At 36.8% G+C, this 21,478-nt stretch overlaps 1 protein-coding gene across 1 annotated transcript; it reads left to right on the plus strand.

Moving 5' to 3' along the window:
• Positions 1 to 4,549: 4,549 nt before the first annotated feature.
• Positions 4,550 to 15,336, plus strand: LOC310727534 (transmembrane protein 87A-like). Its single transcript, XM_083544109.1, has 21 exons — positions 4,550 to 4,763; positions 6,187 to 6,247; positions 6,449 to 6,549; positions 7,174 to 7,290; positions 7,383 to 7,427; positions 7,710 to 7,757; positions 7,917 to 8,070; positions 8,181 to 8,236; positions 8,372 to 8,555; positions 8,638 to 8,737; positions 10,076 to 10,169; positions 10,273 to 10,347; positions 10,685 to 10,790; positions 10,881 to 10,939; positions 11,038 to 11,141; positions 11,268 to 11,341; positions 12,015 to 12,079; positions 12,278 to 12,339; positions 12,625 to 12,655; positions 12,807 to 13,381; positions 14,943 to 15,336. Exons 1-20 carry the CDS (start codon positions 4,656 to 4,658, stop codon positions 12,846 to 12,848), a joined length of 1,686 nt encoding a protein of 561 aa, XP_083400235.1. The 5' UTR covers positions 4,550 to 4,655; the 3' UTR covers positions 12,849 to 13,381; positions 14,943 to 15,336.
• The last annotated feature ends 6,142 nt before the right edge of the window (positions 15,337 to 21,478 follow it).

Consider the following 21,478-nt stretch of genomic DNA (forward strand, 5'->3'; position numbering starts at 1 on the left):
TGTTTTTGCCACATTTTGTACCTCTTAATAGCAGTATTGTGCTTGAATGCCAAATTTTGAATATTACTTACTAGCTGTGCATTCCTTTATCGCCACCATTTATTACCTTGTAATGGTTGCTTCCACCATTTTAATGTACAATATTGCATAACAAATGTTCTTAAACTTGTTTAATAAACAATGACAAAAAGGTCAAAGTTCTTCAGTGGCGTTCCCAGTCACTGCATCTGAATCCAATAGGAATAAACTCCACTGGGATGTGGAAGAAAGGGAAATTCACACCATGAATGTGCACCTGAAGTAGAAATATGAATGAATTGGGTAAGCCAGAAACTCAAAGGAATGCTTTTAACGTGGAACCCATGCCAGAAAGTACTGAGGCTATTTGAGCCCTATCCAGCATTAGCATAATCTTCCTAAAAGTGCTCAGCATGTGTATGTGCTTTGTTTGCTTACTTCATTTTAGGGCTGTTTCTTACAACCCTAAATGAAAATAGAATTTTTCATAAACACATTTTATTCACAATAGAACATAAAAAATATTTCAATTGTTTAAACTGTGGAAAATTCATTTTATGGAAAAAAAATATGGTACATTTGGTGGCCACAACACATCTAAAAAAAATTGGAAAAGAGCAAGGTTACCACTTTATAGCATCCCCTTTTCTTTTAACAACAGTCTGTATACATCTGGGAACTGAGTCGACCAGTTGCTGGGGTTTTAAGAGAGGATCGTTGTCCCATTCATGTCTGATGCAGGATTCTGCTCAGCAGTTCTGGGACTAGGACTGTTTTTGTTTTTTGTTGTGCCAAATATTTTCACAGATCAGAGCAGCACCCGGACTCTTCTACTATGAATCCATTATGTTGTAACAAGTGCACTATGCGGTTTAGAATTGCCCTGCTGAAATATGCAAAACCCTTCCCTGAAAAAGAGTTTGTCTTGATGAAAGCATACTGTACACCTTTCTAGATGTGCAAGGTGTCCCATCCATATGCACTGATGTACCCCTACACTATCAGAGATGCAAACATTTGAGCTGAGCACTGATAACAAGTCAGATGGTTGCTCTCCTCTTTAGTCCAGAGAACATATTGTCCAGGGTTTCCATAAGGAATGTTACTTTTGGGGTGCTGTTGGATTTATCCTGGCACAACAAAAAGCAATTCGATATTTTGGCTTTCACATATTTGATAGCCAGGTGCCGTCTTTTAATCCTTTGGAAATCCCATAGACCACCAACTACATTTCAGTGGCTTAAAGACAATATGTCCTTTTTACAATGAGAAAGAATAAGATATTCTGTTAGAGGTAACCTTGCAAATCTTACCAGTAAATGGCAACTATTTTTTGTGTACTTTGAATCTTTGAGGTCTATACCCTTACTAAACCCATTTGAATATGTATGTATTTATTTATTTATTTATTTATTTATTTATTTATTTATTTATTTATTTATTTATTTATTTATTATTATTATTATTAATTTTGTTAACTTACTCCTGTATATATATATATATATATATATATATATATATATATATATATATATATATATATATATATATATATATATATATATATATGTATATATGTATGTGTGTGTGTGTGTGTGTGTGTGTGTGTATATACACATAAAATTGTTATAGTTAATAATTTTGTTTTGGTAGAGGAGGTATATAGTTATGAGTGTACAATTCTTCTTCTTCTTTCAGCTTCTCCCATTAGGGGTCGCCACAGCGGATCATCCGTCTCCACCCCACCCTGTCCTCTGCATCTGCCTCTTTTACAACTACCTGCATGTCTTCCTTCACCACATCCATAAACCTCCTCCTTGGTCTTTCTCTTCTCCTCCTTCCTGGTGGCTCCATCCTCAGCATTTTCCTACCGATATACCCCATGTCCCTCCTCTGCACATGTCCAAACCATCTCTATCTCACCTCCCTCACCTTGTCTCCAAAACGTCCTACATGCGCTGTCCCACTAATAAACTTGTTTCTAATCCTGTCCATCCTCGATACTCCCCCACAAAAGAATCTCAGTTATAAATGTACATTTAAAAATGCTTTTTCAAATAAAAAGATTGGAATGTCACTTTTTGATTGTCTGATCAAAAAACAGTTTTACACTTTGCCTCAGTAAATTTTAGATGAGCGTTAAACCAGAGAAGATGGAGGGGTTTTTTGGATAATGTTCACATATTTCCTCTTATTTGCATGACAGAGCTTGCATTTGTGGCTGGCACAGCAGACTGGTCCAAAGACAATTATTTCTGCACATATGCAGTGATTTTCTTTGCATAATCAAGCCTGGTTTAATGCAGTGTCACCTGAGGGCCCAAAGATCACAGGTATTGTAGTTTTTGTTCAATTTAAACATTTGATATATTTTCTATATTCTATTGTAAATAAAACAGTGGTGTATAAAGTACACAAACCATGCATTAGAGTAAAAGTAGAGATACAGTAGGTAAAATATTACTCCAGTAAATGTAAAAGTGCTTTCTTTAAACTTTTACTTGAATAATCAAATGTACTTAAGTATTATAATTTACTCTTGCTATAATGTCCTATTGTTATTTTTTGTCACTCAGTTTATGTGAAAAGACTCTTATGTTACTCTTAGTACACAATCTATTAATCTAGGGTTATGATATAAATAAGTCAAACACTGACTGATATCTAATAAAATTAGCATGAGCCCAAAACCTTCTTTTCAACGACTTAAAAAAAAAATCATGCAACTAATGGAAGTTCGAGTCAAGAGTTTCTTTTATCATTTATTTCTCTCAAAACGTTAGGCTTGCTGTTGAACTGATGCTGAACTGTATGTTGGTAATAAGTAAATACCACGAAGCTTCAATCAAATCAAGTTCAAAACAGAGAGTGCGCTCTACTCTGATTGGTGGCTTGACCAGGTTTATTTTAACCACAAATAAATAAAAAAGGAACGACTGATTTCACAAAACAAAGTTAAGTAAAAAGTAACATATTTGACTTTGAAATGTAGTGAGGTTAAAGTTAAGTCCCCTCAAAAGGAAATACTTCAGTGAAATACAGATACACCAAAAACAGCTGCTTAAATACAGTAAAGAATTACATTTACTTTGTTACTGTCAACCAATGGAATAAAATTAGGGTTCAAATCATTTTAGGGTTTCAAATCATTGCATTTCCTTTTTATTTACATTTTACACAGTGTAAACTTTTTCGGAATTGGGGATACAGTAGTATAATGTTCCAAAAAATTCTCAGTGAGTGTATGGAGTAAATGGAAGCAGTTTTTTTTTTCTTATTCTATTTCAGGCCTGTTCTTTACTGTATAAGCAGCTGAGCCCCTGAGCACGATCTTTAAAGCAGACATGCAAAAAAAAGCACATTAGTGCAGTTTGGTGAAGGGGTTTTTGTATTATGTAGTCCCAGGAGCCCCCTTGTGGTCTGAAAGAAAACATCAGGAGAGCACAAAGAAACGGTCATGAAAAGCACAAAAAAAAGCAGACACACATCCCACTGTGCTTTGCCATAGGATTTTATCATCCAAGGAGAAGTAAATGTGCAGCTAATAAACTCAGGAAATTAAATAATTCATCGTCCAGAGGATGCTGGTAAAAGTGATATGCCTGGTGTGGGACCAGCCCACAAGTTAGTAGCCCCTAAACGAAGCAGCCGTGCTTTAGTTAAAGAAAAAAATTTTTTTTTAAATAAATAAATAATATATATATATATATATATATATATATATATATATATATATATATATATATATATATATATATATATATATATATATAAATAAACGAATCACAGAACCAGTGAGAAAAACGAGATCATTAACCTGAGAAGGTCGTTTGCATGATAAAGAAGGACTCGGTATAAACAGTGAACTTATATTCGCAGTGAATGTGTTCTTTGAGTCAATGAGCATGTGCGTGCTTGAACCAAAACTTTTTACTGAAACAACGATTTGTCATTTGCAATCGGTATCTACAGTTTAATAGCCTGCTTTTCGTTACGCGCTTATTAAATATTCATGAGTCTCAGCACCACCCACGCCCCGCCCCTCGAGTCTCTTCCTGCAGTTTCACCCGGAACTGCGCCAAGTGACATGTGACGTCCAACCAACCGCGCCCACGTGACCTTCTGTTGTAAAATCTATCATGATTTGATTGCTTATGAATTTGTAAAAGTTTGAATCAATTGTATTGCTTATTCAAGTATAAAAGAACTATACAACCTATATTTACAAACAAAAACAACAACCCATATTTACACACACATGATATATAGATTTATTATATCAAAAATAAAATCAAGATTATAAATGATATAATATATTCAGCACGGCAGCTTTCAGGAGTTCTAGAGAAGACATGTAGAGATACGAGAAACCAAAAGTAAGATTATTAATATATATATATATATATATATATATATATATATATATATATATATATATATATATATATAATGTTCTTTTTTTTATTTTATAATCTTTATTTTGTTTTCTCGAATCTTCACGTCTTCTTTAAAACACTTGAAAACTGCTGTGCTGAAAAGTGATTGGCTGATTCATAGTAAACACAGGCGATGCCGACCGCCTCGTTCTGCTCTCGGGGGGAGAAGCGCTGGACCAGTTAGACGCAGTTGCGTGAAAAATGACACGTGTTTTTGTGTTTCTTATGTTCTGCTTGCTCCTGGCATCCCTGCGCCATACACTCGGGGCGGAAGTCTCTATGTGGAATATAGGAATCGACCTTAATTCGGTAAGTGTCACTACACGACCACGCAAGAGGTGAAACGTGCAACTGGCTTATTACTTCCTTATGATCGGACACTTCCTTATGACATCCGGCTAAACTGGATCATAGCTTATCATGCTAACAACTAGCATAGACTTGTATAGACGAGGAGACTTGTATATTGAAGGTTTTAGATTAGTTAGACAAGCGATTAAAAACAAACACAACCATATAATGAAATGTAAACACTCACATTATTTTTTGACTGCTTTGTTGAACAACAAATACTGTAGTAGTTATCCTTTTCCTTAGCATAAATATATTTAATCTTTATTAAACTACCAGAACTTGTACTCGTGTATTCCTGTCCGAATACTTATGAAACGTTAGTGTAAAGCAGAGAGCCTACTGTAACTAAAAAGCTCGAATACTGATATAGCAGAATATTTCATATACAACCCCAAACATAAAGCTAGCACAATTAAAAAATAACTACTTCATGAAAAAAAATAGAAAATTATTTCCAAGTTTCTCAGCCCCATATGCATTTTGTGCATCTATTACTATAGACCTGTTTCACTACAATAATGACTGACTGATGCACTGCATTTGGTAATGATAATGGATAGAAATGTCAAGCTGTACCATTTTCAGTTGCACATGTTGTTTTGTGTTTTGTTGCTGGTTTTCCTGCTTATTTTAATAACTTTTAACACTTAATATTTTTCTCTTTTGAAGGTCTTGTTTTGTTAGACATATAACACATGGCAGTCTGTGTATTACATAAAAAAAATGACTTAGGGAGCAATTTCAGGTTCGACTTAATGAGCGTGCAATACACACATACACACAACACACATGTACCCATGGAATATTAAAAACAGAAAAAGAGTAGACATAAATTATTCGAAAGCTAACACTAGGTGGGGACTTTCGTACTGCAGGGTCACATGCATTAAAATAGTTTTTTAGTTGTCACATTTACATTACAGCTCATTGAAATTTTTTCTTTGTATATTCCATCTTATTAAAAAGCTGGGGTTATTGCAAAGAGTCGGCTATGTTGTGGCTGGTTGGTGGTGCTGGTGCTTCAACCCCTGACCCTCTAAACAGTAACCCAGAGCCATGGCCACTGGGATACCCATCCCCCATTATAGGTGTAAATTTTAATCATGGATTACTAATTTGCTTCTGGATGTATTAAGACATCTCACTTTTTTCTTCCAGTCTCTCAATTGCCATTAAAATAAAATGTTCTTTAATTTTTGATTAATTTTTTGTTAAAGACTATTTAGGACTTCAGCCCAATGACAGTTATGTTTGTCAGATATAGTTTACATTTTTAACACATTGGTTTGTAAATATAGTTTATATATATATATATATATATATATATATATGTTTGTTTGTTTGTTTGTATTTCATAGTTTATATATATGTTTTTCAGCCCAATGAGGATGCTGTTTTTCGTAAGACTTTGTATTCCAACACTACCATCTACATGAAATGTAAGTTTTTTATATGTTAGTTGTGCATCTTGAGAGAGAGAATTATCTTAACAGAATGGTTTTTAAACTAAATTTACTGTTTCATGCTGTTTTTCTCGGTTGATGCAGATGCTGACTTTGGATTGTTGCTAAAAAAAAAAAGTATAAGTATCAATAATGTGGTGAATACTACTAATAGCTCCTTTTTCTTTTTTTATACAGTTCAGGGAGATTTGGCAGCATGCGACCATAAAAATGTGTCTTTTAATGTTAGTTGGTATCTTCGTTCATCTATCTGTTACAATGAAGTATTCAGCACCCCTGTAAGTATTATTTATATTTAAAAAATAATATTAAAGCTCTAGACTAAAATATATATTTTGTTCACTAGGTTAGTTTACCACACAAACTCTGTTTTAACCTTTATGTGCATACGGTGTCAGTTGAGTTGTTTTACTGTGTTGAAGCTGTGTCTGTTCTCTGACTTTGCACAGTTTACACAGGCAGCTTTCACCAAAGCCTACTGAATATAACTCCAACAGAAGCAAACAATAAGCCATTAAACACCAAACACACAACCACACCCTGTTTGCATACACGAGGGTGTTATTAAGTACATTCCTGTGTATGATCCGGCATAGGTCTTTTTGTATGAAAGTTGTAGACACTGTAATGTGTTTGGTATCTTTTAGATTAAAAAAAAGAGTGCATTTTAAATTCAATTAGCTTTTTTTTTTTTTTAATGAACATTTATTTTACTATTTTATTTTCTCTTGTAAGAAATAGGAAAGTGTTACTCCTAGCTTTTAAAATAACTTCTTAGTTTATATTTAATTATGTACTTAAGCAATGCCAGGCACTTTTTCCTACTCAGAGCATACATGGATTTAAAGGTAAAGTCAGCAGTCTTGACTTGTTGAATGTAGCTTCTAAGCTCACCCCCGTAGGACAATGAAGCCATGGCCATGTTTGGTTGGGATCATCAGCTAAAGCAAGACTGGAGTGGATTCTATAGCCAAGGCTACATATACTTCAACAACTGTCACGCTCTCTTCACCCCTACGGTAAAAATGCCTAATGAGCTGCAAAATGTTATTGTAATTAATAATTTTTTTTCATTCATGCTATTATAGTTTTGCATATATTTGTTTTGCAGATTTACTATAAAGAATTCCGGCCATTTCTGTCTCTCAGTCCCCAAGTAAGTTTCTGATGAAGTTTTTCTTTTTAGCAAAATGTATCATTTATTAAGGACATTTATTTATTCCTTAAATTTCTTTCTTTTGTTTTTGTGGGTTTTTTTTTTTTTTTTTTTGGGGGGGGGGGTGTTGTGTAAATGTGGATAAAGCACATACAAATAAAATAGATAAATAAAAGTGTACACTGAAGTCACAAGAAATTTGTAACAGTTTTTTAATCAACTGTAAAATGTCCAGTTAAAAAAGAAATATAACCTAACTTTCTAATCATTCATTACTCACAGGAGGGAAGGAGTGTAAACCAAACCAAACATATCTGGGAGGATAAACCGGTGAGATCTTTCTCATTTACACTTCACTCAGACCTTTTTATGTGATGTCCCCATTTCAGACATTTAAGCCATTTGATCAAACTTAATGTGTATAAAATTAACTAATTAAGTGTAAATAAATCTAAGAAGAGGTTATTTCTTGTGTTATGTTCCATGCAGGATATGTATGCAGTTGCCAAGTCATGGTCAGACAGTCCCTACATGTTTATTTTGAGGTTCCAAACACAGCATCTTTCAGAGGCCAGTAAAGGTCACAGAGACACAGGGGATGGGGATGCAAGCAGCAATTCAAAGGACAATTTATCAATTACAAGTACATATTTAATCTTTTTGTAGTGCGCATCTCAGCTTGCTAACAGTAATATGTAGATACATATCTGAAAACCAACCTTGTATGTTTCTTGTATGTTTTTGCAATGACAGTAAAAATGAATGGCCCTCATGACTACTCCTCACCTACTGACTGGCCTTTAATGATGGTGAGATTCTCTCTTGAATCGTGGTGTGTTCGAGTCATTTGAGATGGTCACAAAGCCTTAATTAATTTTCACACAATTCACACATGGCAAAAATAATTTCAGAGTGTTCATGTATTAATATGTGTGCTCTCACAGTTCTTCATGACTATGTGCATCGTGTATGTACTGTTCGGAGCTCTGTGGCTTCTATGGCTAGTCTGTTATTGGCGTGACTTGCTAAGGATCCAGTTTTGGATTGGTGCTGTAATTGTCCTGGGCATGCTGGAGAAGGCGGTGTTTTACTCCGAGTACCAAAGCATCAGATACTATGGAACTTACAGTGAGTGGTGTGATATCATCTTGTTTTATCCACTGCTTTGCCCTTCAGTGGTAATTAGATTTGTCTGTCTCTTTATTTTCAGATCAAAGTGCTGTTATCTTTGCTGAACTTCTGTCCGCATTGAAAAGATCTCTAGCTCGGATCCTCTTGATCATTGTCAGTCTGGGTTATGGCATCGTAAAGTGAGTATAACTAAAGTTTTTATACTGAAGTCTGCCCATTTGGTTGCCATCTTGGTGACAATGCTAAAAAGAAAAAGTTACATTTATGGCATTTAGCAGACGCTCTTGTCCAGAGCGACTTACAAGAATGTTTTGAGTCTCTATCAATGAATAAATCTACACTTTTACTCTAGATTAAAAACTTAAGATCAATCTAAACTCTGTTGAGAGGATTTTTATTATTATTATTATTATTTTTATTTATTTTTTTGTAAAAGACAAAGCTAACCTGGAAAAGTGCTAGTTTAAGTGTTTCGGGGAGAGATAAGTCAGTGACTTTACTGTTCGGACATCTAGGGGCAGTTCATTCCACCACCTTGGTGCCAGAACAGAGAAGAGCCTTGAAGTATACTTAACTCTTACCCTGAGAGAAGGTGGTACCAGTCGAGCCGTGCTAGTAGATCTCAGGCTGCGTGGTGCAGTGCAGGGAGTGATAAGGTCTCTGATGTAAGAAGGTGCTGGTCTATTTTTGGCCTTGTAGGCAAGCATCAGTGTTTTGAATCTGATGTGTACAGCGACCGGAAGCCAGTGGAGGGAGTGCAGCAGTCAAGTCAAGTTTATTTCTATAGCGCATTTCACAACAGACATTGTCTCAAAGCAGCTATACAGAAATCAACAGTGAAGGTGAATGGTCTGCATTTATCCCTGATGAGCAGCCATGGCGACTGTGACAAGGAAAAACTCCCTTAGATGTTATGAGGAAGAAACCTTGAGAGAAACCAGACTCAAAAGGGGAACCCATCCTCATTTGGGTGACATCAAGAGTGTGATCATAAATCTTTCAACAATACAGAACACTGGAGAGTGAGAACTAACATGAGTACTGTGAGTAATGTGAGGTGGTGTGAGAGAATTTAGGCAGGTGCGTTTGAATCAGCGTTGAGAGGAGAAACTGACAAGAACGAGTCACATTAGCAACATGTGAGAAGAAGGACAGTTCATTGCTTATAGTTACCCCAAGGTTGCTCAGGCTATTGTGCATGTGCAGTTCTCTATAACTAACAGAGCAAACACTTTATATCTGAGCATGTGCCAATGTATGACTTTAATAGTTCTAAACAACAAGGTGATTGCTTGGTTGTTTTTACGTAATGCAGCCGCAATATTCAGTGGTGCTTCTTTCATAATTTCTTATTTTAAGCAGTGGGCAGACTCTATTCAAACCATGAAGGATTCAGGAAGCACTCCCCTACATTTTAGTTAAAGTGTTTTGAATTTTGATTTGAATTCTAGGCTCTGTAAATTGTTCGTATGTGTAAATAAGAGTCATCATGTGATGCTTTGATTTTTGTGTCACAGACCCAGATTAGGGACTACGGTATCCAGGCTGGTGGCTGTAGGGCTGCTTTATCTGATCTTCTCCTCTGTGGAGGGTGTCCTCAGGGTTACCGGGGTGAGTGGCCTGATTTAGCATTTTATAAATAAAATATGTTTATATTCTTCTAGAACTTGTTCATCTAGTGAATCTAATTTTTTTCTCATATCTGTCTTTACAGGGTTTCTATGGCACAGTGGCCCTTATTGCCAATCTAAGTCTATCTCTAACAGATTCCTGTGTCATATGGTGGATATCCTTTTTTATGAGACGATCATTATACAATATTTACAGGAAGGCTGTAACGGGGTAAACTTGAATAATGTAGGGAGCAGGTGAAATGGAAAGCAAGCCTAAATTATTTTCTGAGAGTAGAGTCTCTAGCCTCAAACTCTTCTGTAATATAAAACATCTTTTTAAACTTATAACTAAATCTGATCACAAAAAGTGGTTAAGGCATGGTGTTTATCAGTTTGTTTACCCCTGTAAAAAACCTGTGTACAAACACAAATGTGAGGACAACCAATCACATTTAAGAGATTTGATCTATGAGAACGTAACTGTCAGAGTCCTTAACTGCTGAATTGCACATTTTTATCAGTCTGTTTCGAACGACTCAGCTCCTAAAGATGCGCAGAAACGTGGTCAAGCTCTCGTTATATCGCCACTTCACCAACACACTCGTCTTCTGCGTGCTCGGTGAGGTGGATTTATCTGTATGAGCGAGCCAGCATTAGGCATAGTGTACATTATACTTTGTCATCTTCTATGTTTTGTTTATATGTGCAGCTTCAATCATATTCATCATATGGACAACCAGACAATTCAAGTTTGTGGACTGTCAGTTAGTGAGTAGCACATCTACTTGGCTGTGATATTTTGAGAAACGGTGCTGCATCTTCCTGTTAGTATTTTTGATTGTGACCTGCATGTTTGGTTTGCTTAGGGCTGGAGAGACATGTGGTTGGATGATGCATTTTGGAGGTTGCTTTTCTCCACCATCTTGCTGGTCATCATGGTGCTTCTACGACCCTCTGTCAATAGTCAAAGGTTAGATGAATGTATATAATGTGATAAATATTTAGAAGTAATACAACAGTGAAGGCTATCAAATGGAAAAAAAAGCATGGCAGGATTTTATGTGTATTTAAATAAATAGGAATTTCCTTTATTTAGATTTTCTCATTCTCCACTCATTGATGAGGATGATGATGAAGAGGCAAAAGAGCCAATGCTCAATGAAGGTTTTGGTAAGTTCATCATATTCATAAAGAGCTATTCATTAAAGCCAAACTAAATACATTGCAAATAAGCAGAACAGGAATCTTGCAGCGACAGTGGGTACAGGCTCACAGAAACCTGGACAGGTTTCCATATAATATTTCTATTCTTTAGCTGTCAATTATGTTCAGCCAGTGGGCACTGTAGTCTCATATTCCTGTTCTTGGCCTCCTGGTCTTTCGCTGTTGTAGCTTGTTCACGACACGGTGCAATGTTTGTGCATTCTGAAATGCTTTTCTGTTCACCAAGAGGAGTTATTTGTGATACTGTAACCTTTCACTCACCTTGAACCATTATGGCTATTCTGCTTCAACCTCTCTCATCAACAAGGTGTTTCTGCCCATTAAACCACATCCAAAAGTATTTTATTTTATTTTGTATTTTAATTCTTTGTTTATGTTATCAAATATTCTCTGATTCTCACACTTGATGTAGAAATTGACTAATGAAAGAAGTTTTCTTAGGTTTGACGTCAGACACTACATATAGATTTTATTTTTCTCATCTGTAGTAAATGTATGACTTTTTTTAAACATGTACATGTAACTCTTAGGTAAGCAAAGTAATCAATGCTGCATTTATATTAATTATATCATTATTTGCATTCTTCATTTTAATCTTGTTGCATGTGTTTGTCTTCAGAGGGAATGAAAATGAGAGGAGCAAAGTCTGAGGCAAACACCAGTCAGAAGCCCTTAAACAAAGAGGTAAACATGACACGAAATATGTTAGATAAGCTTTACATCTTATATCAATATACTGTATTGTTTGTAAAAACAAGGCAGAAAAATTTAACTTCATGTAATGTTCTTTGTACGCTTATTATAGTTGTATTCTTATGTGTTTCAATGGCCTTGGGTGAATCATTAATGTGTTGCCATTAAGCCTTGATGTATGTCCTGTAGAGCTTCGAGGATGAAGACCTGAAGTGGGTTGAAGAGAACATTCCTGCAAGTGTAGTCGATGTGTGAGTAAATCATCCATAGCATGGCTGTGGCATCTAAACGTAATTACTAGCTTTCTATAACAAATAAAAGTAGGAGAACGAATAATACACCTGACCATTTGGTCCTTCCTAGCATGTTTTAGTTAAAAATTTAGTTTAAAAAATCTTTTTTAATGCTTTTTTATTATTATTTATTTATTAGAGTTTCTATTGCTGGATTGAATTGGATGCCATTTCCTGCTGTATAAAGCATGACAGTTAATCTCAATCTATTTTTATGCTGATGTACATGTTACTTTTCTACAGAGCTTTGCCTGCAGTATTGAATGACGAAGAGGTACAGTGATCAATGTTTTCTTTTTGTTTGTTTTTTTGTCTCATGATTATAGTTACATTTAATTTGTCATGAGCTTTTGATGAGACATTTTATAGTGGAATTATTGTGCAAAACGTTATGTTGTAAATTTTTGTTTTTTTCCTTCCGTCAGGAATTTCTCAAAACCAAGATGGAGAGGTCCAAAATGGAGTAGAACAATCGCATGATTTGATATTTCATCAGTGTAGCTAAGGACTTTTTCAATAATGTAAAATGTGGTTTATTATGGCACAGGACTGGAAGGAAATATTTATACTTTGTTTGTTTGGGCATAAAACATGGAAATGGGTCTCGGGTTAGCTGCCGAATGCCAAAAATAAAGGTTCTCGCAATGGTAATTTTTATTTGTAATTTGTAAAAAATATTGACATTCTGTGGCGTGCATCCCACAAATTTACAGAAAGGCATTGGAGCTGTTTTTTAGACATGCACTGACCATTCAGTTGAGATATATTTGTAAATTTATGGCTTTTACCAATATAAGCTATAAGTACAACAGTTATGTCGTCTGTTGATAAATGAAGAACCCAAATCTATGAAACTGTGCTCATAGTAAAATAGTTTGCTCCTCTTTTTGCACTCAGGCTTTTAATTTGTATCCTGTAAAACTATTGGGACATCGACACAATTCTAACATTTTTGGCTTTATACTCCACTACAATGGATTTGAAATGAAACGAACAAGTTGTGCTTTAGCTGCAGACTGTCAGCTTTAATCTGAGGGCATTTACATCCAAAACAGGTGGACGGTGTAGGAATTACAACAGTTTGCATATGTGCTTCCCACTTGTTAAGGGACCAAAAGTAATAGGACAGAATAATAATCATAAATCAAACTTTCACTTTTTTAATACTTGGTTGCAAAACCTTTACAGTCAATTACAGCCTGAAGTCGGGAACGCATAGACATCACCAGACGCTGGGTTTCATCCCTGGTGATGCTCTGCCAGGCCTCTACTGCAACTGTCTTCAGTTCCTGCTTGTTCTTGGGGCATTTTCCCTTCAGTTTTGTCTTCAGCAAATGAAATGCATGCTCAATCGGATTCAGGTCAGGTGATTGACTTGGCCATTGCATAACATTCCACTTTTCCCTTTAAAAAACTCTTTGGTTGCTTTTGCAGTATGCTTTGGATCATTGTCCATCTGCACTGTGAAGCACCGTCCAATGAGTTCTGAAGCATTTGGCTGAATATGAGCAGATAATATTGCCCGAAACACTCCAGAATTCATTCTGCTGCTTTTGTCAGCAGTCACATCATCAATAAATACAAGAGAACCAGTTCCATTGGCAGCCGTACATGCCCACACCATGACACTACCACCACCATGCTTTACTGATGAGGTGGTATGCTTAGGATCATTAGCAGTTCCTTTCCTTCTCCATACTCTTCTCTTCCCATCACTCACACAAGTTGATCTTGGTCTCATCTGTCCATAGGATGTTGTTCCAGAACTGTGGAGGCTTTTTTAGATGTTGTTTGGCAAACTCTAATCTGGCCTTCCTGTTTTTGAGGCTCACCAATAGTTTACATCTTGTGGTGAACCCTCTGTATTCACGCTGGTAAAGTCTTCTCTTGATTGTTGACTTTGACACACATACACCTACCTCCTGGAGAGTGTTCTTGATCTGGCTAACTGTTGTGAAGGGTGTTTTCTTCTCCAGGAAAATAATTATTTGGTCATCCACCACAGTTGTTTTCCGTGGTCTTCCGGGTCTTTTGGTGTTGCTGAGCTCACCGGTGCGTTTCTTCTTTTTAAGAATGTTCCAAAAAGTTGTTTTGGCCACGCCTAATGTTTTTTTCTATCTCTCTGATGGGTTTGTTTTGTTTTTTTAGCCTAATGATGGCTTGCTTCACTGTTAGTGACAGCTCTTTGGATCTCATCTTGGAGAGTTGACAGCAACAGATTCCAAATGCAAATAGCATTGAACTACATTGAAATGAACTATGGACCTTTAATCAGCTCATTGTAATTGGTATAATGAGGGAATAACACACACCTGGCAATGGAACAGCTGAGAAGCCAATTGGCCCATTACTTTTGGTCCCTTAACAAGTGGGAAGCACATATAACTGTTGTAATTCCTACACCGTTCACCTGATTTGGATGTAAATGCCCTCAAATTAAAGCTGACAGTCTGCAGTTAAAGCACAACTTGTTCGTTTCATTTAAAAAATGCCAAACATTTTAGAATTGTGTCGATGTCCCAATATTTATGGACCTGACTGTATAAGGTCCCCAAGTTAAGCTTTAAAATATGTATACATATCTTCAGGAACACACTGGAGATATGTTTCATACAAATGCAAGAATAACACAACAATCCTAAACATAATATTTTAACTTTCAGCTAAAAAGACAGGCTAGCCTTATGCATGGATCAGACACATGTATGTGTTTAAATCTTTGGCCAACATTGCAAACATGCTCAAAAATTGCCTTTGTTGAGGTACATTTCAGAACATTTAAAATAAGAACTGATTATACCTCTTTTGCATAATAAAAGCTTATATACAGATATTTTTTACACAACTGAGCAGAAGAGCATTATTGTGTGCTTAAAGTGTTTGCTGAGGTGGACCTTTTTGTATTTGTATTGCCTTAGCTGCAAACAGGTGACAAATAAATAGAAAGAAATAACATGTTTTATTGTTCTTAATGACAGTTTGACCATGTTCAACATTTTCAATCACCTAAAGAACAGGTGATTGAGAACTGTTTTTTGTTTTGTTTTTTTACATACAAACCCGATTCCAAAAAAAGTTGGGACACTGTACAAATTGTGAATAAAAAAGGAATGCAATAAATTACAAATCTCATTAACCTATATTTTATTTACCATAGGATATAGATAACATATCAAATGTTGAAAGTGAGACATTTTGAAATGTCATGCCAAATATTGGCTCATTTCATCAGAGCTACACATTCAAAAAAAAAAGTTGGGACAGGTAGCAACAAGAGGCCAGAAAAGTTAAATGTACATATAAGGAACAGCTGGATGACCAATTTGCAACTTATTAGGTCGATTGGCAACATGATTGGGTATAAAAAATAGCATTTCAGAGTGGCAGTGTCTCTCAGAAGTCAAGATGGGCAGAGGATCACCAATTCCCCCAATGCTGTGGCGAAAAATAGTGGAGCAATATCAGAAAGGAGTTTCTCAGGGAAAAATTGCAAAGAGATTGAAGTTATCATCATCTACAGTGCATAATATCATCCAAAGATTCAGAGAATCTGGAACAATCTCTGTGCGTAAAGGTCAAGGCCGGAAAACCATACTGGATGCCCGTGATCTTCGAGCCCTTAGACGGCACTGCATCACATACAGGAATGCTACTGTAATGGAAATCACAACAAGGGCTTAGGAATACTTCCAAAAAACATTGTCGGTGAACACAATCCACCTTGCCATTTGCCGCTGCCGGCTAAAACTCTATAGGTCAAAAATGAAGCCATATCTAAACATGATCCAGAAGCACAGGCGTTTTCTCTGGGCCAAGTCTCAATCAAAATTCAAAATTTGAAGTTCTTTTTGGAAAACTGGGACACCATGTCACCTGGACTAAAGAGGATAATTACAACCCAAGTTGCTCAGTGCTCAGTTCAGAAGCCTGCATCTCTGATGGTATGGGGTTGTATGAGTGCGTGTGGCATGGGCAGCTTACACATCTGGAAAAGCACCATCAATGCTGAAAGGTATATCCAAGTTCTAGAACAACATCTGCTCCCATCCAGACGTCGTTTCTTTCAGGGAAGACCTTGCATTTTCCAACATGACAATGCCAGACCACATTCTGCATCAATTACAACATCATGGCTGCGTTGAAGAAGGATCTGGGTACTGAAATGGCAAGCCTGCAGTCCAGATCTTTCACCCATAGAAAACATTTGGTGCATCATAAAGAGGAAGATGCAACAAAGAAGACCTAAGACAGTTGAGCAACTAGAAGCCTGTATTAGACAAGAATGGGACAACATTCCTTTTCCTAAATTTGAGCAACTTGTCTGCTCAGTCCCCAGACGTTTGCAGACGGTTATAAAAAAGAAGAGGGGATGCCACACAGTGGTAAACATGGACTTGTCCCAACTTTTTTGAGATGTGTTGAAATCAACTTATTTTTCCCTTAAAATTATACATTTTCTCAGTTTAAACATTTGATATGTCATCTATGTTGTATTCTGAATAAAATAATGAAATTTTAAACTTCCACATCATTGCATTCTGTTTTTATTCACAATTTGTACAGTGTCCCAACTTTTTTGGAATCGGGTTTGTAGATTTAAATGTAGATGTTGCTGACAACTTTTTCTTATCCTTGGTCCAAACTTCTGGCAATGTTGATATAAACTTAAGGTAAAATTTGGTCTGATCAGCAATGTCAAACACTCCTAAAGAGCATGGTAGAATGTAACAATCATTCGCGCTCATTTTTACAGTTTTCCTTTAGTTTGTCACCCATCTGAAGCTTTGCATTTACTTGCAATTGTCTAGGTGTGATTGAATTATTGAATGATATGAAATGAATTCATATTTTGCCACTTTTTCTTGTCATCTACATTTGCATATTTGGTCCATAAAAATTACATTACTCAATCAAACTTTCATTTACTAGCTATTTACACCAGGTTATTATCAACCCTCTGCCACATTCATCAATAGTAAGAGACAACACTGGGTTTGTATTTGTGTGGTGCAAGTCTATCAGACACAGCAGCATTACTGATATTGTAGCTGAGACCGTCCTGGGATTTGAACGTGTGCTCTTCAAAAATCCAAAATTTTAAACAAAAAAGTTATTCCAATCCAAACACAAATAATATGTGGAACTTATGTTTACACCAATCTTCAAAAGGGGAAAATGTATATCTCTGTGATTTTGATTGTGGTGCCAGATCATGATTGTTGGTGCTGGCTGGTTTAATATTTCTATAACTGCTGATCTCCTGTGATTTTTACAAATGTTTATATATTTACTCAGAATGGAGCAATAGAGAAAACCATAAAGTGAGCAGCAGTTGATGATGAGAGAGATCAACAGAGAATGGCCAGACTGGTTTGAGCTGACAACAGCTAAAGCAGAGGTGCCCAAAAAGGAAGAAAATCTAACGTTGATGGGCTCAGGGCAAAAGTAAATATTGCATTATACCAAACGGTATTATATTAAAATAAAACTTCACCTCATTTATGTTTGCATAATATTGAGAAATAAATAAATAACTATAAAACGTGTGCCATGTGTGATGGAGGAGCTATAATTCTTGGTACACTTGCTCTTATACCAACACTTGCTTAAATGCTAAAGAGTATTGGACCTTTATTGATGATGATATGCAACGCTAGCCACGTGTACTGGCTATTTCCAGTGCAATACTGCGCAAAAAAATAGCATTTCATAAACAGGACAGTGAGCTCAGTGTTCTTCATTGGCTTTTCCAGTCAGCAGATCTGAATCCAGATGAACAGGTTGGGGTTTTGTTTGAACAGGGGATTCACAGCATGAAAGTGCACACGAACATCTGCAGGAATGGCGTGATGCAGTTTTTAAGAACTGAGGCTATTGAGTTCTTTAATACAGAGTGTATATATATATATATATATATATATATATATATATATATATATATATATATATATATATATATATATATATATACACAGTGAGGTAAATAAGTATTTGAACACCCTGCTATTTTGCAAGTTCTCCCACTTAGAAATCATGGAGGGGTCTGAAATTGACATCGTAGGTGCATGTCCACTATGAGAGACAAAATAAAAATAAAAAAAATCCAGAAATCACAATGTATGATTTTTAAACTATTTATTTGAATGATACAGCTGCAAATAAGTATTTGAACACCTAAGAAAGTCAATGTTAATATTTGGTACAGTAGCCTTTGTTTGCAATTACAGAGGTCAAACGTTTCCTGTAGTTTTTCACCAGGTTTGCACACACTGCAGGAGGGATTTTGGCCCACTCCTCCACACAGATCTTCTCCAGATCAGTCAGGTTTCTGGCCTGTCGCTGAGAAACACGGAGTTTGAGCCCCCTCCAAAGATTCTCTATTGGGTTTATGTCTGGAGACTGGCTAGGCCACGCCAGAACCTTGATATGCTTCTTACAGAGCCACTCCTTGGTTATCCTGGCTGTGTGCTTCAGGTCATTGTCATGTTGGAAGACCCAGCCTCGACCCATCTTCAATGCTCTAACAGAGGGAAGGAGGTTGTTCCCCAAAATCTCGCAATACATGGCCCCAGTCATCCTCTCCTTAATACAGTGCAGTCGCCCTGTCCCATGTGCAGAAAAACACCCCCAAAGCATGATGCTACCACCCCCATGCTTCACAGTAGGGATGGTGTTCTTGGGATGGTACTCATCATTCTTCTTCCTCCAAACACGTTTAGTGGAATTATGACCCAAAAGTTCTATTTTGGTATCATCTGACCACATGAGTTTCTCCCATGACTCCTCTGGATCATCCAAATGGTCATTGGCAAACTTAAGACGTGCCTGGACATGTGCTGGTTTAAGCAGTTGAACCTTCCATGCCATGCATGATTTTAAACCATGACGTCTTAGTGTATTACAAACAGTAACCTTGGAAACGGTGGTCCCAGCTTTTTTCAGGTCATTGACCAGCTCCTCCCGTGTAGTTCTGGGCTGATTTCTCACCTTCCTTAGGATCATTGAGACCCCACGAGGTGAGATCTTGCATAGAGCCCCAGTCCAAGGGAGATTGACAGTCATGTTTAGCTTCTTCCATTTTCTAATGATTGCTCCAACAGTGGACCTTTTTTCACCAAGCTGCTTGGCAATTTCCCCGTAGCCCTTTCCAGCCTTGTGGAGGTGTACAATTTTGTCTCTAGTGTCTTTGGACAGCTCTTTGGTCTTGGCCATGTTAGTAGTTGGATTCTTACTGATTGTATGGGGTGGACAGGTGTCTTTATGCAGCTAACGACCTCAAACGGGTGCATCTAATTTAGGATAATAAATGTAGTGGGGGTGGACATTTTAAAAGCAGACTAACAGGTCTTTGAGGGTCAGAATTCTAGCTGATAGACAGGTGTTCAAATACTTATTTGCAGCTGTATCATACAAATAAATAGTTTAAAAATCTTATATTGTGATTTCTGGATTTTTTTTTTAGATTATGTCTCTCACAGTGGACATGCACCTACGATGACAATTTCAGACCCCTACATGATTTCTAAGTGGGAGAACTTGCAAAATAGCAGGGTGTTCAAATACTTATTTTCCTCACTGTATGTATATATATATGTATATATATATATATATATATATATATATATATATATATATATATATATATATATATATATATATATATATATATATATACACAGACCAAAATTTTGGACACACCTTCTCATTCAAAGAGTTTTCTTTATTTTCATGACTATGAAAATTGTAGAGTCACACTGAAGGCATCAAAACTATGAATTAACATGTGGAATTATATACATAACAAAAAAGTGTGAAACAACTTGAAATATGTCATATTGTAGGTTCTTCAAAGTAGCCACCTTTTGCTTTGATTACTGCTTTGCACACTCTTGGCATTCTCTTGATGAGCTTAAGAGGTAGTCACCTGAAATGGTTTTCACTTAAGTGAAGAAATCACATAAGTGTGATTTCTTGCCTTATAAATGGGGTTGGGACAATCAGTTGTGTTGTGCAGAAGTCAGGTGGATACACAGCTGATAGTCCTACTGAATAGACAGCTGATAGTCCTACTGAATAGACAGCTGATAGTCCTACTGAATAGACTGGTAAAATTTGTATTATGGCAAGAAAAAAGGCAGCTAAGTACAGAAAAACGAGTGGCCATCATTACTTTAAGAACTGATGGTCAGTCAGTCCGAAAAATTGAGAAAACTTTGAAAGTGTCCCCAAGTGCAGTCACAAAAACCATCAAGCGCTACAAAGAAACTGGCTCACATGCGGACCGCCCCAGGAAAGGAAGACCAAGAGTCCCCTCTGCTGCGGAAGATAAGTTCATCCGAGTCACCAGCCTCAGAAATCGCAGGTTAACTGCAGCTCAGATTAGAGACAAGGTCAATGGCACACAGAGTTCTAGCAGCAGACACATCTCTACAACAACTGTTAAGAGTAGACTGTGTGAATCAGGCCTTCATGGTAGAATATCTGCTAGGAAACCACTGCTAAATAAAGTCAACAAGCAGATTTGTTTGGGCTAAAGAACACAAGGAATGGACATTAGACCAGTGGAAACCTGTTTCTTAGTCTGATGAGTCCAAATTTGAGATCTTTGGTTCCAACCACCGTGTCTTTATGCGACGCAGAAAAGGTGAACGGATGGACTCTACATGCCTGGTTCCCACCGTGAAGCATGGAGGAGGAGGTGTGATGGTGTGGGGGTGCTTTGTTGGTGACACTGTTGGGGATTTATTCAAAATTGAAGGCATACTGAACCAGCATGGCTACCACAGCATCTTGCAGCGGCATGCTATTCCATCCGGTTTGCGTTTAGTTGGACCATCATTTATTTTTCAACAGGACAATGACCCCAAACACACCTCCAGGCTGTGTAAGGGCTATTTGACCAAGAAGGAGAGTGATGGGGTGCTGCGCCAGATGACCTGGCCTCCACAGTCACTGGACCTGAACCCAGTCGAGATGGTATGGGGTGAGCTGGATCGCAGAGTGAAGGCAAAAGGGCCAACAAGTGCTAAGCATCTCTGGGAACTCCTTCAAGACTGTTGGAAGACCATTTCAGGTGACTACCTCTTGAATCTCATCA

This window comes from Silurus aristotelis, assembly GCF_946808225.1.
Source record: "Silurus aristotelis genome assembly, chromosome: 6".
NCBI classification, from domain to species: domain Eukaryota; kingdom Metazoa; phylum Chordata; class Actinopteri; order Siluriformes; family Siluridae; genus Silurus; species Silurus aristotelis.

Bases quoted from the DNA above. Each gene is read 5' to 3' on its own strand.
- LOC310727534 (XM_083544109.1), top strand. From the start codon at position 4,656: ATGACACGTGTTTTTGTGTTTCTTATGTTCTGCTTGCTCCTGGCATCC. The intron at 7,428-7,709 runs GTAAGTTTCTGA...CATTACTCACAG, and splicing joins TTCTGTCTCTCAGTCCCCAA to GAGGGAAGGAGTGTAAACCA. The intron at 11,142-11,267 runs GTTAGATGAATG...TCCTTTATTTAG, and splicing joins CCCTCTGTCAATAGTCAAAG to ATTTTCTCATTCTCCACTCA.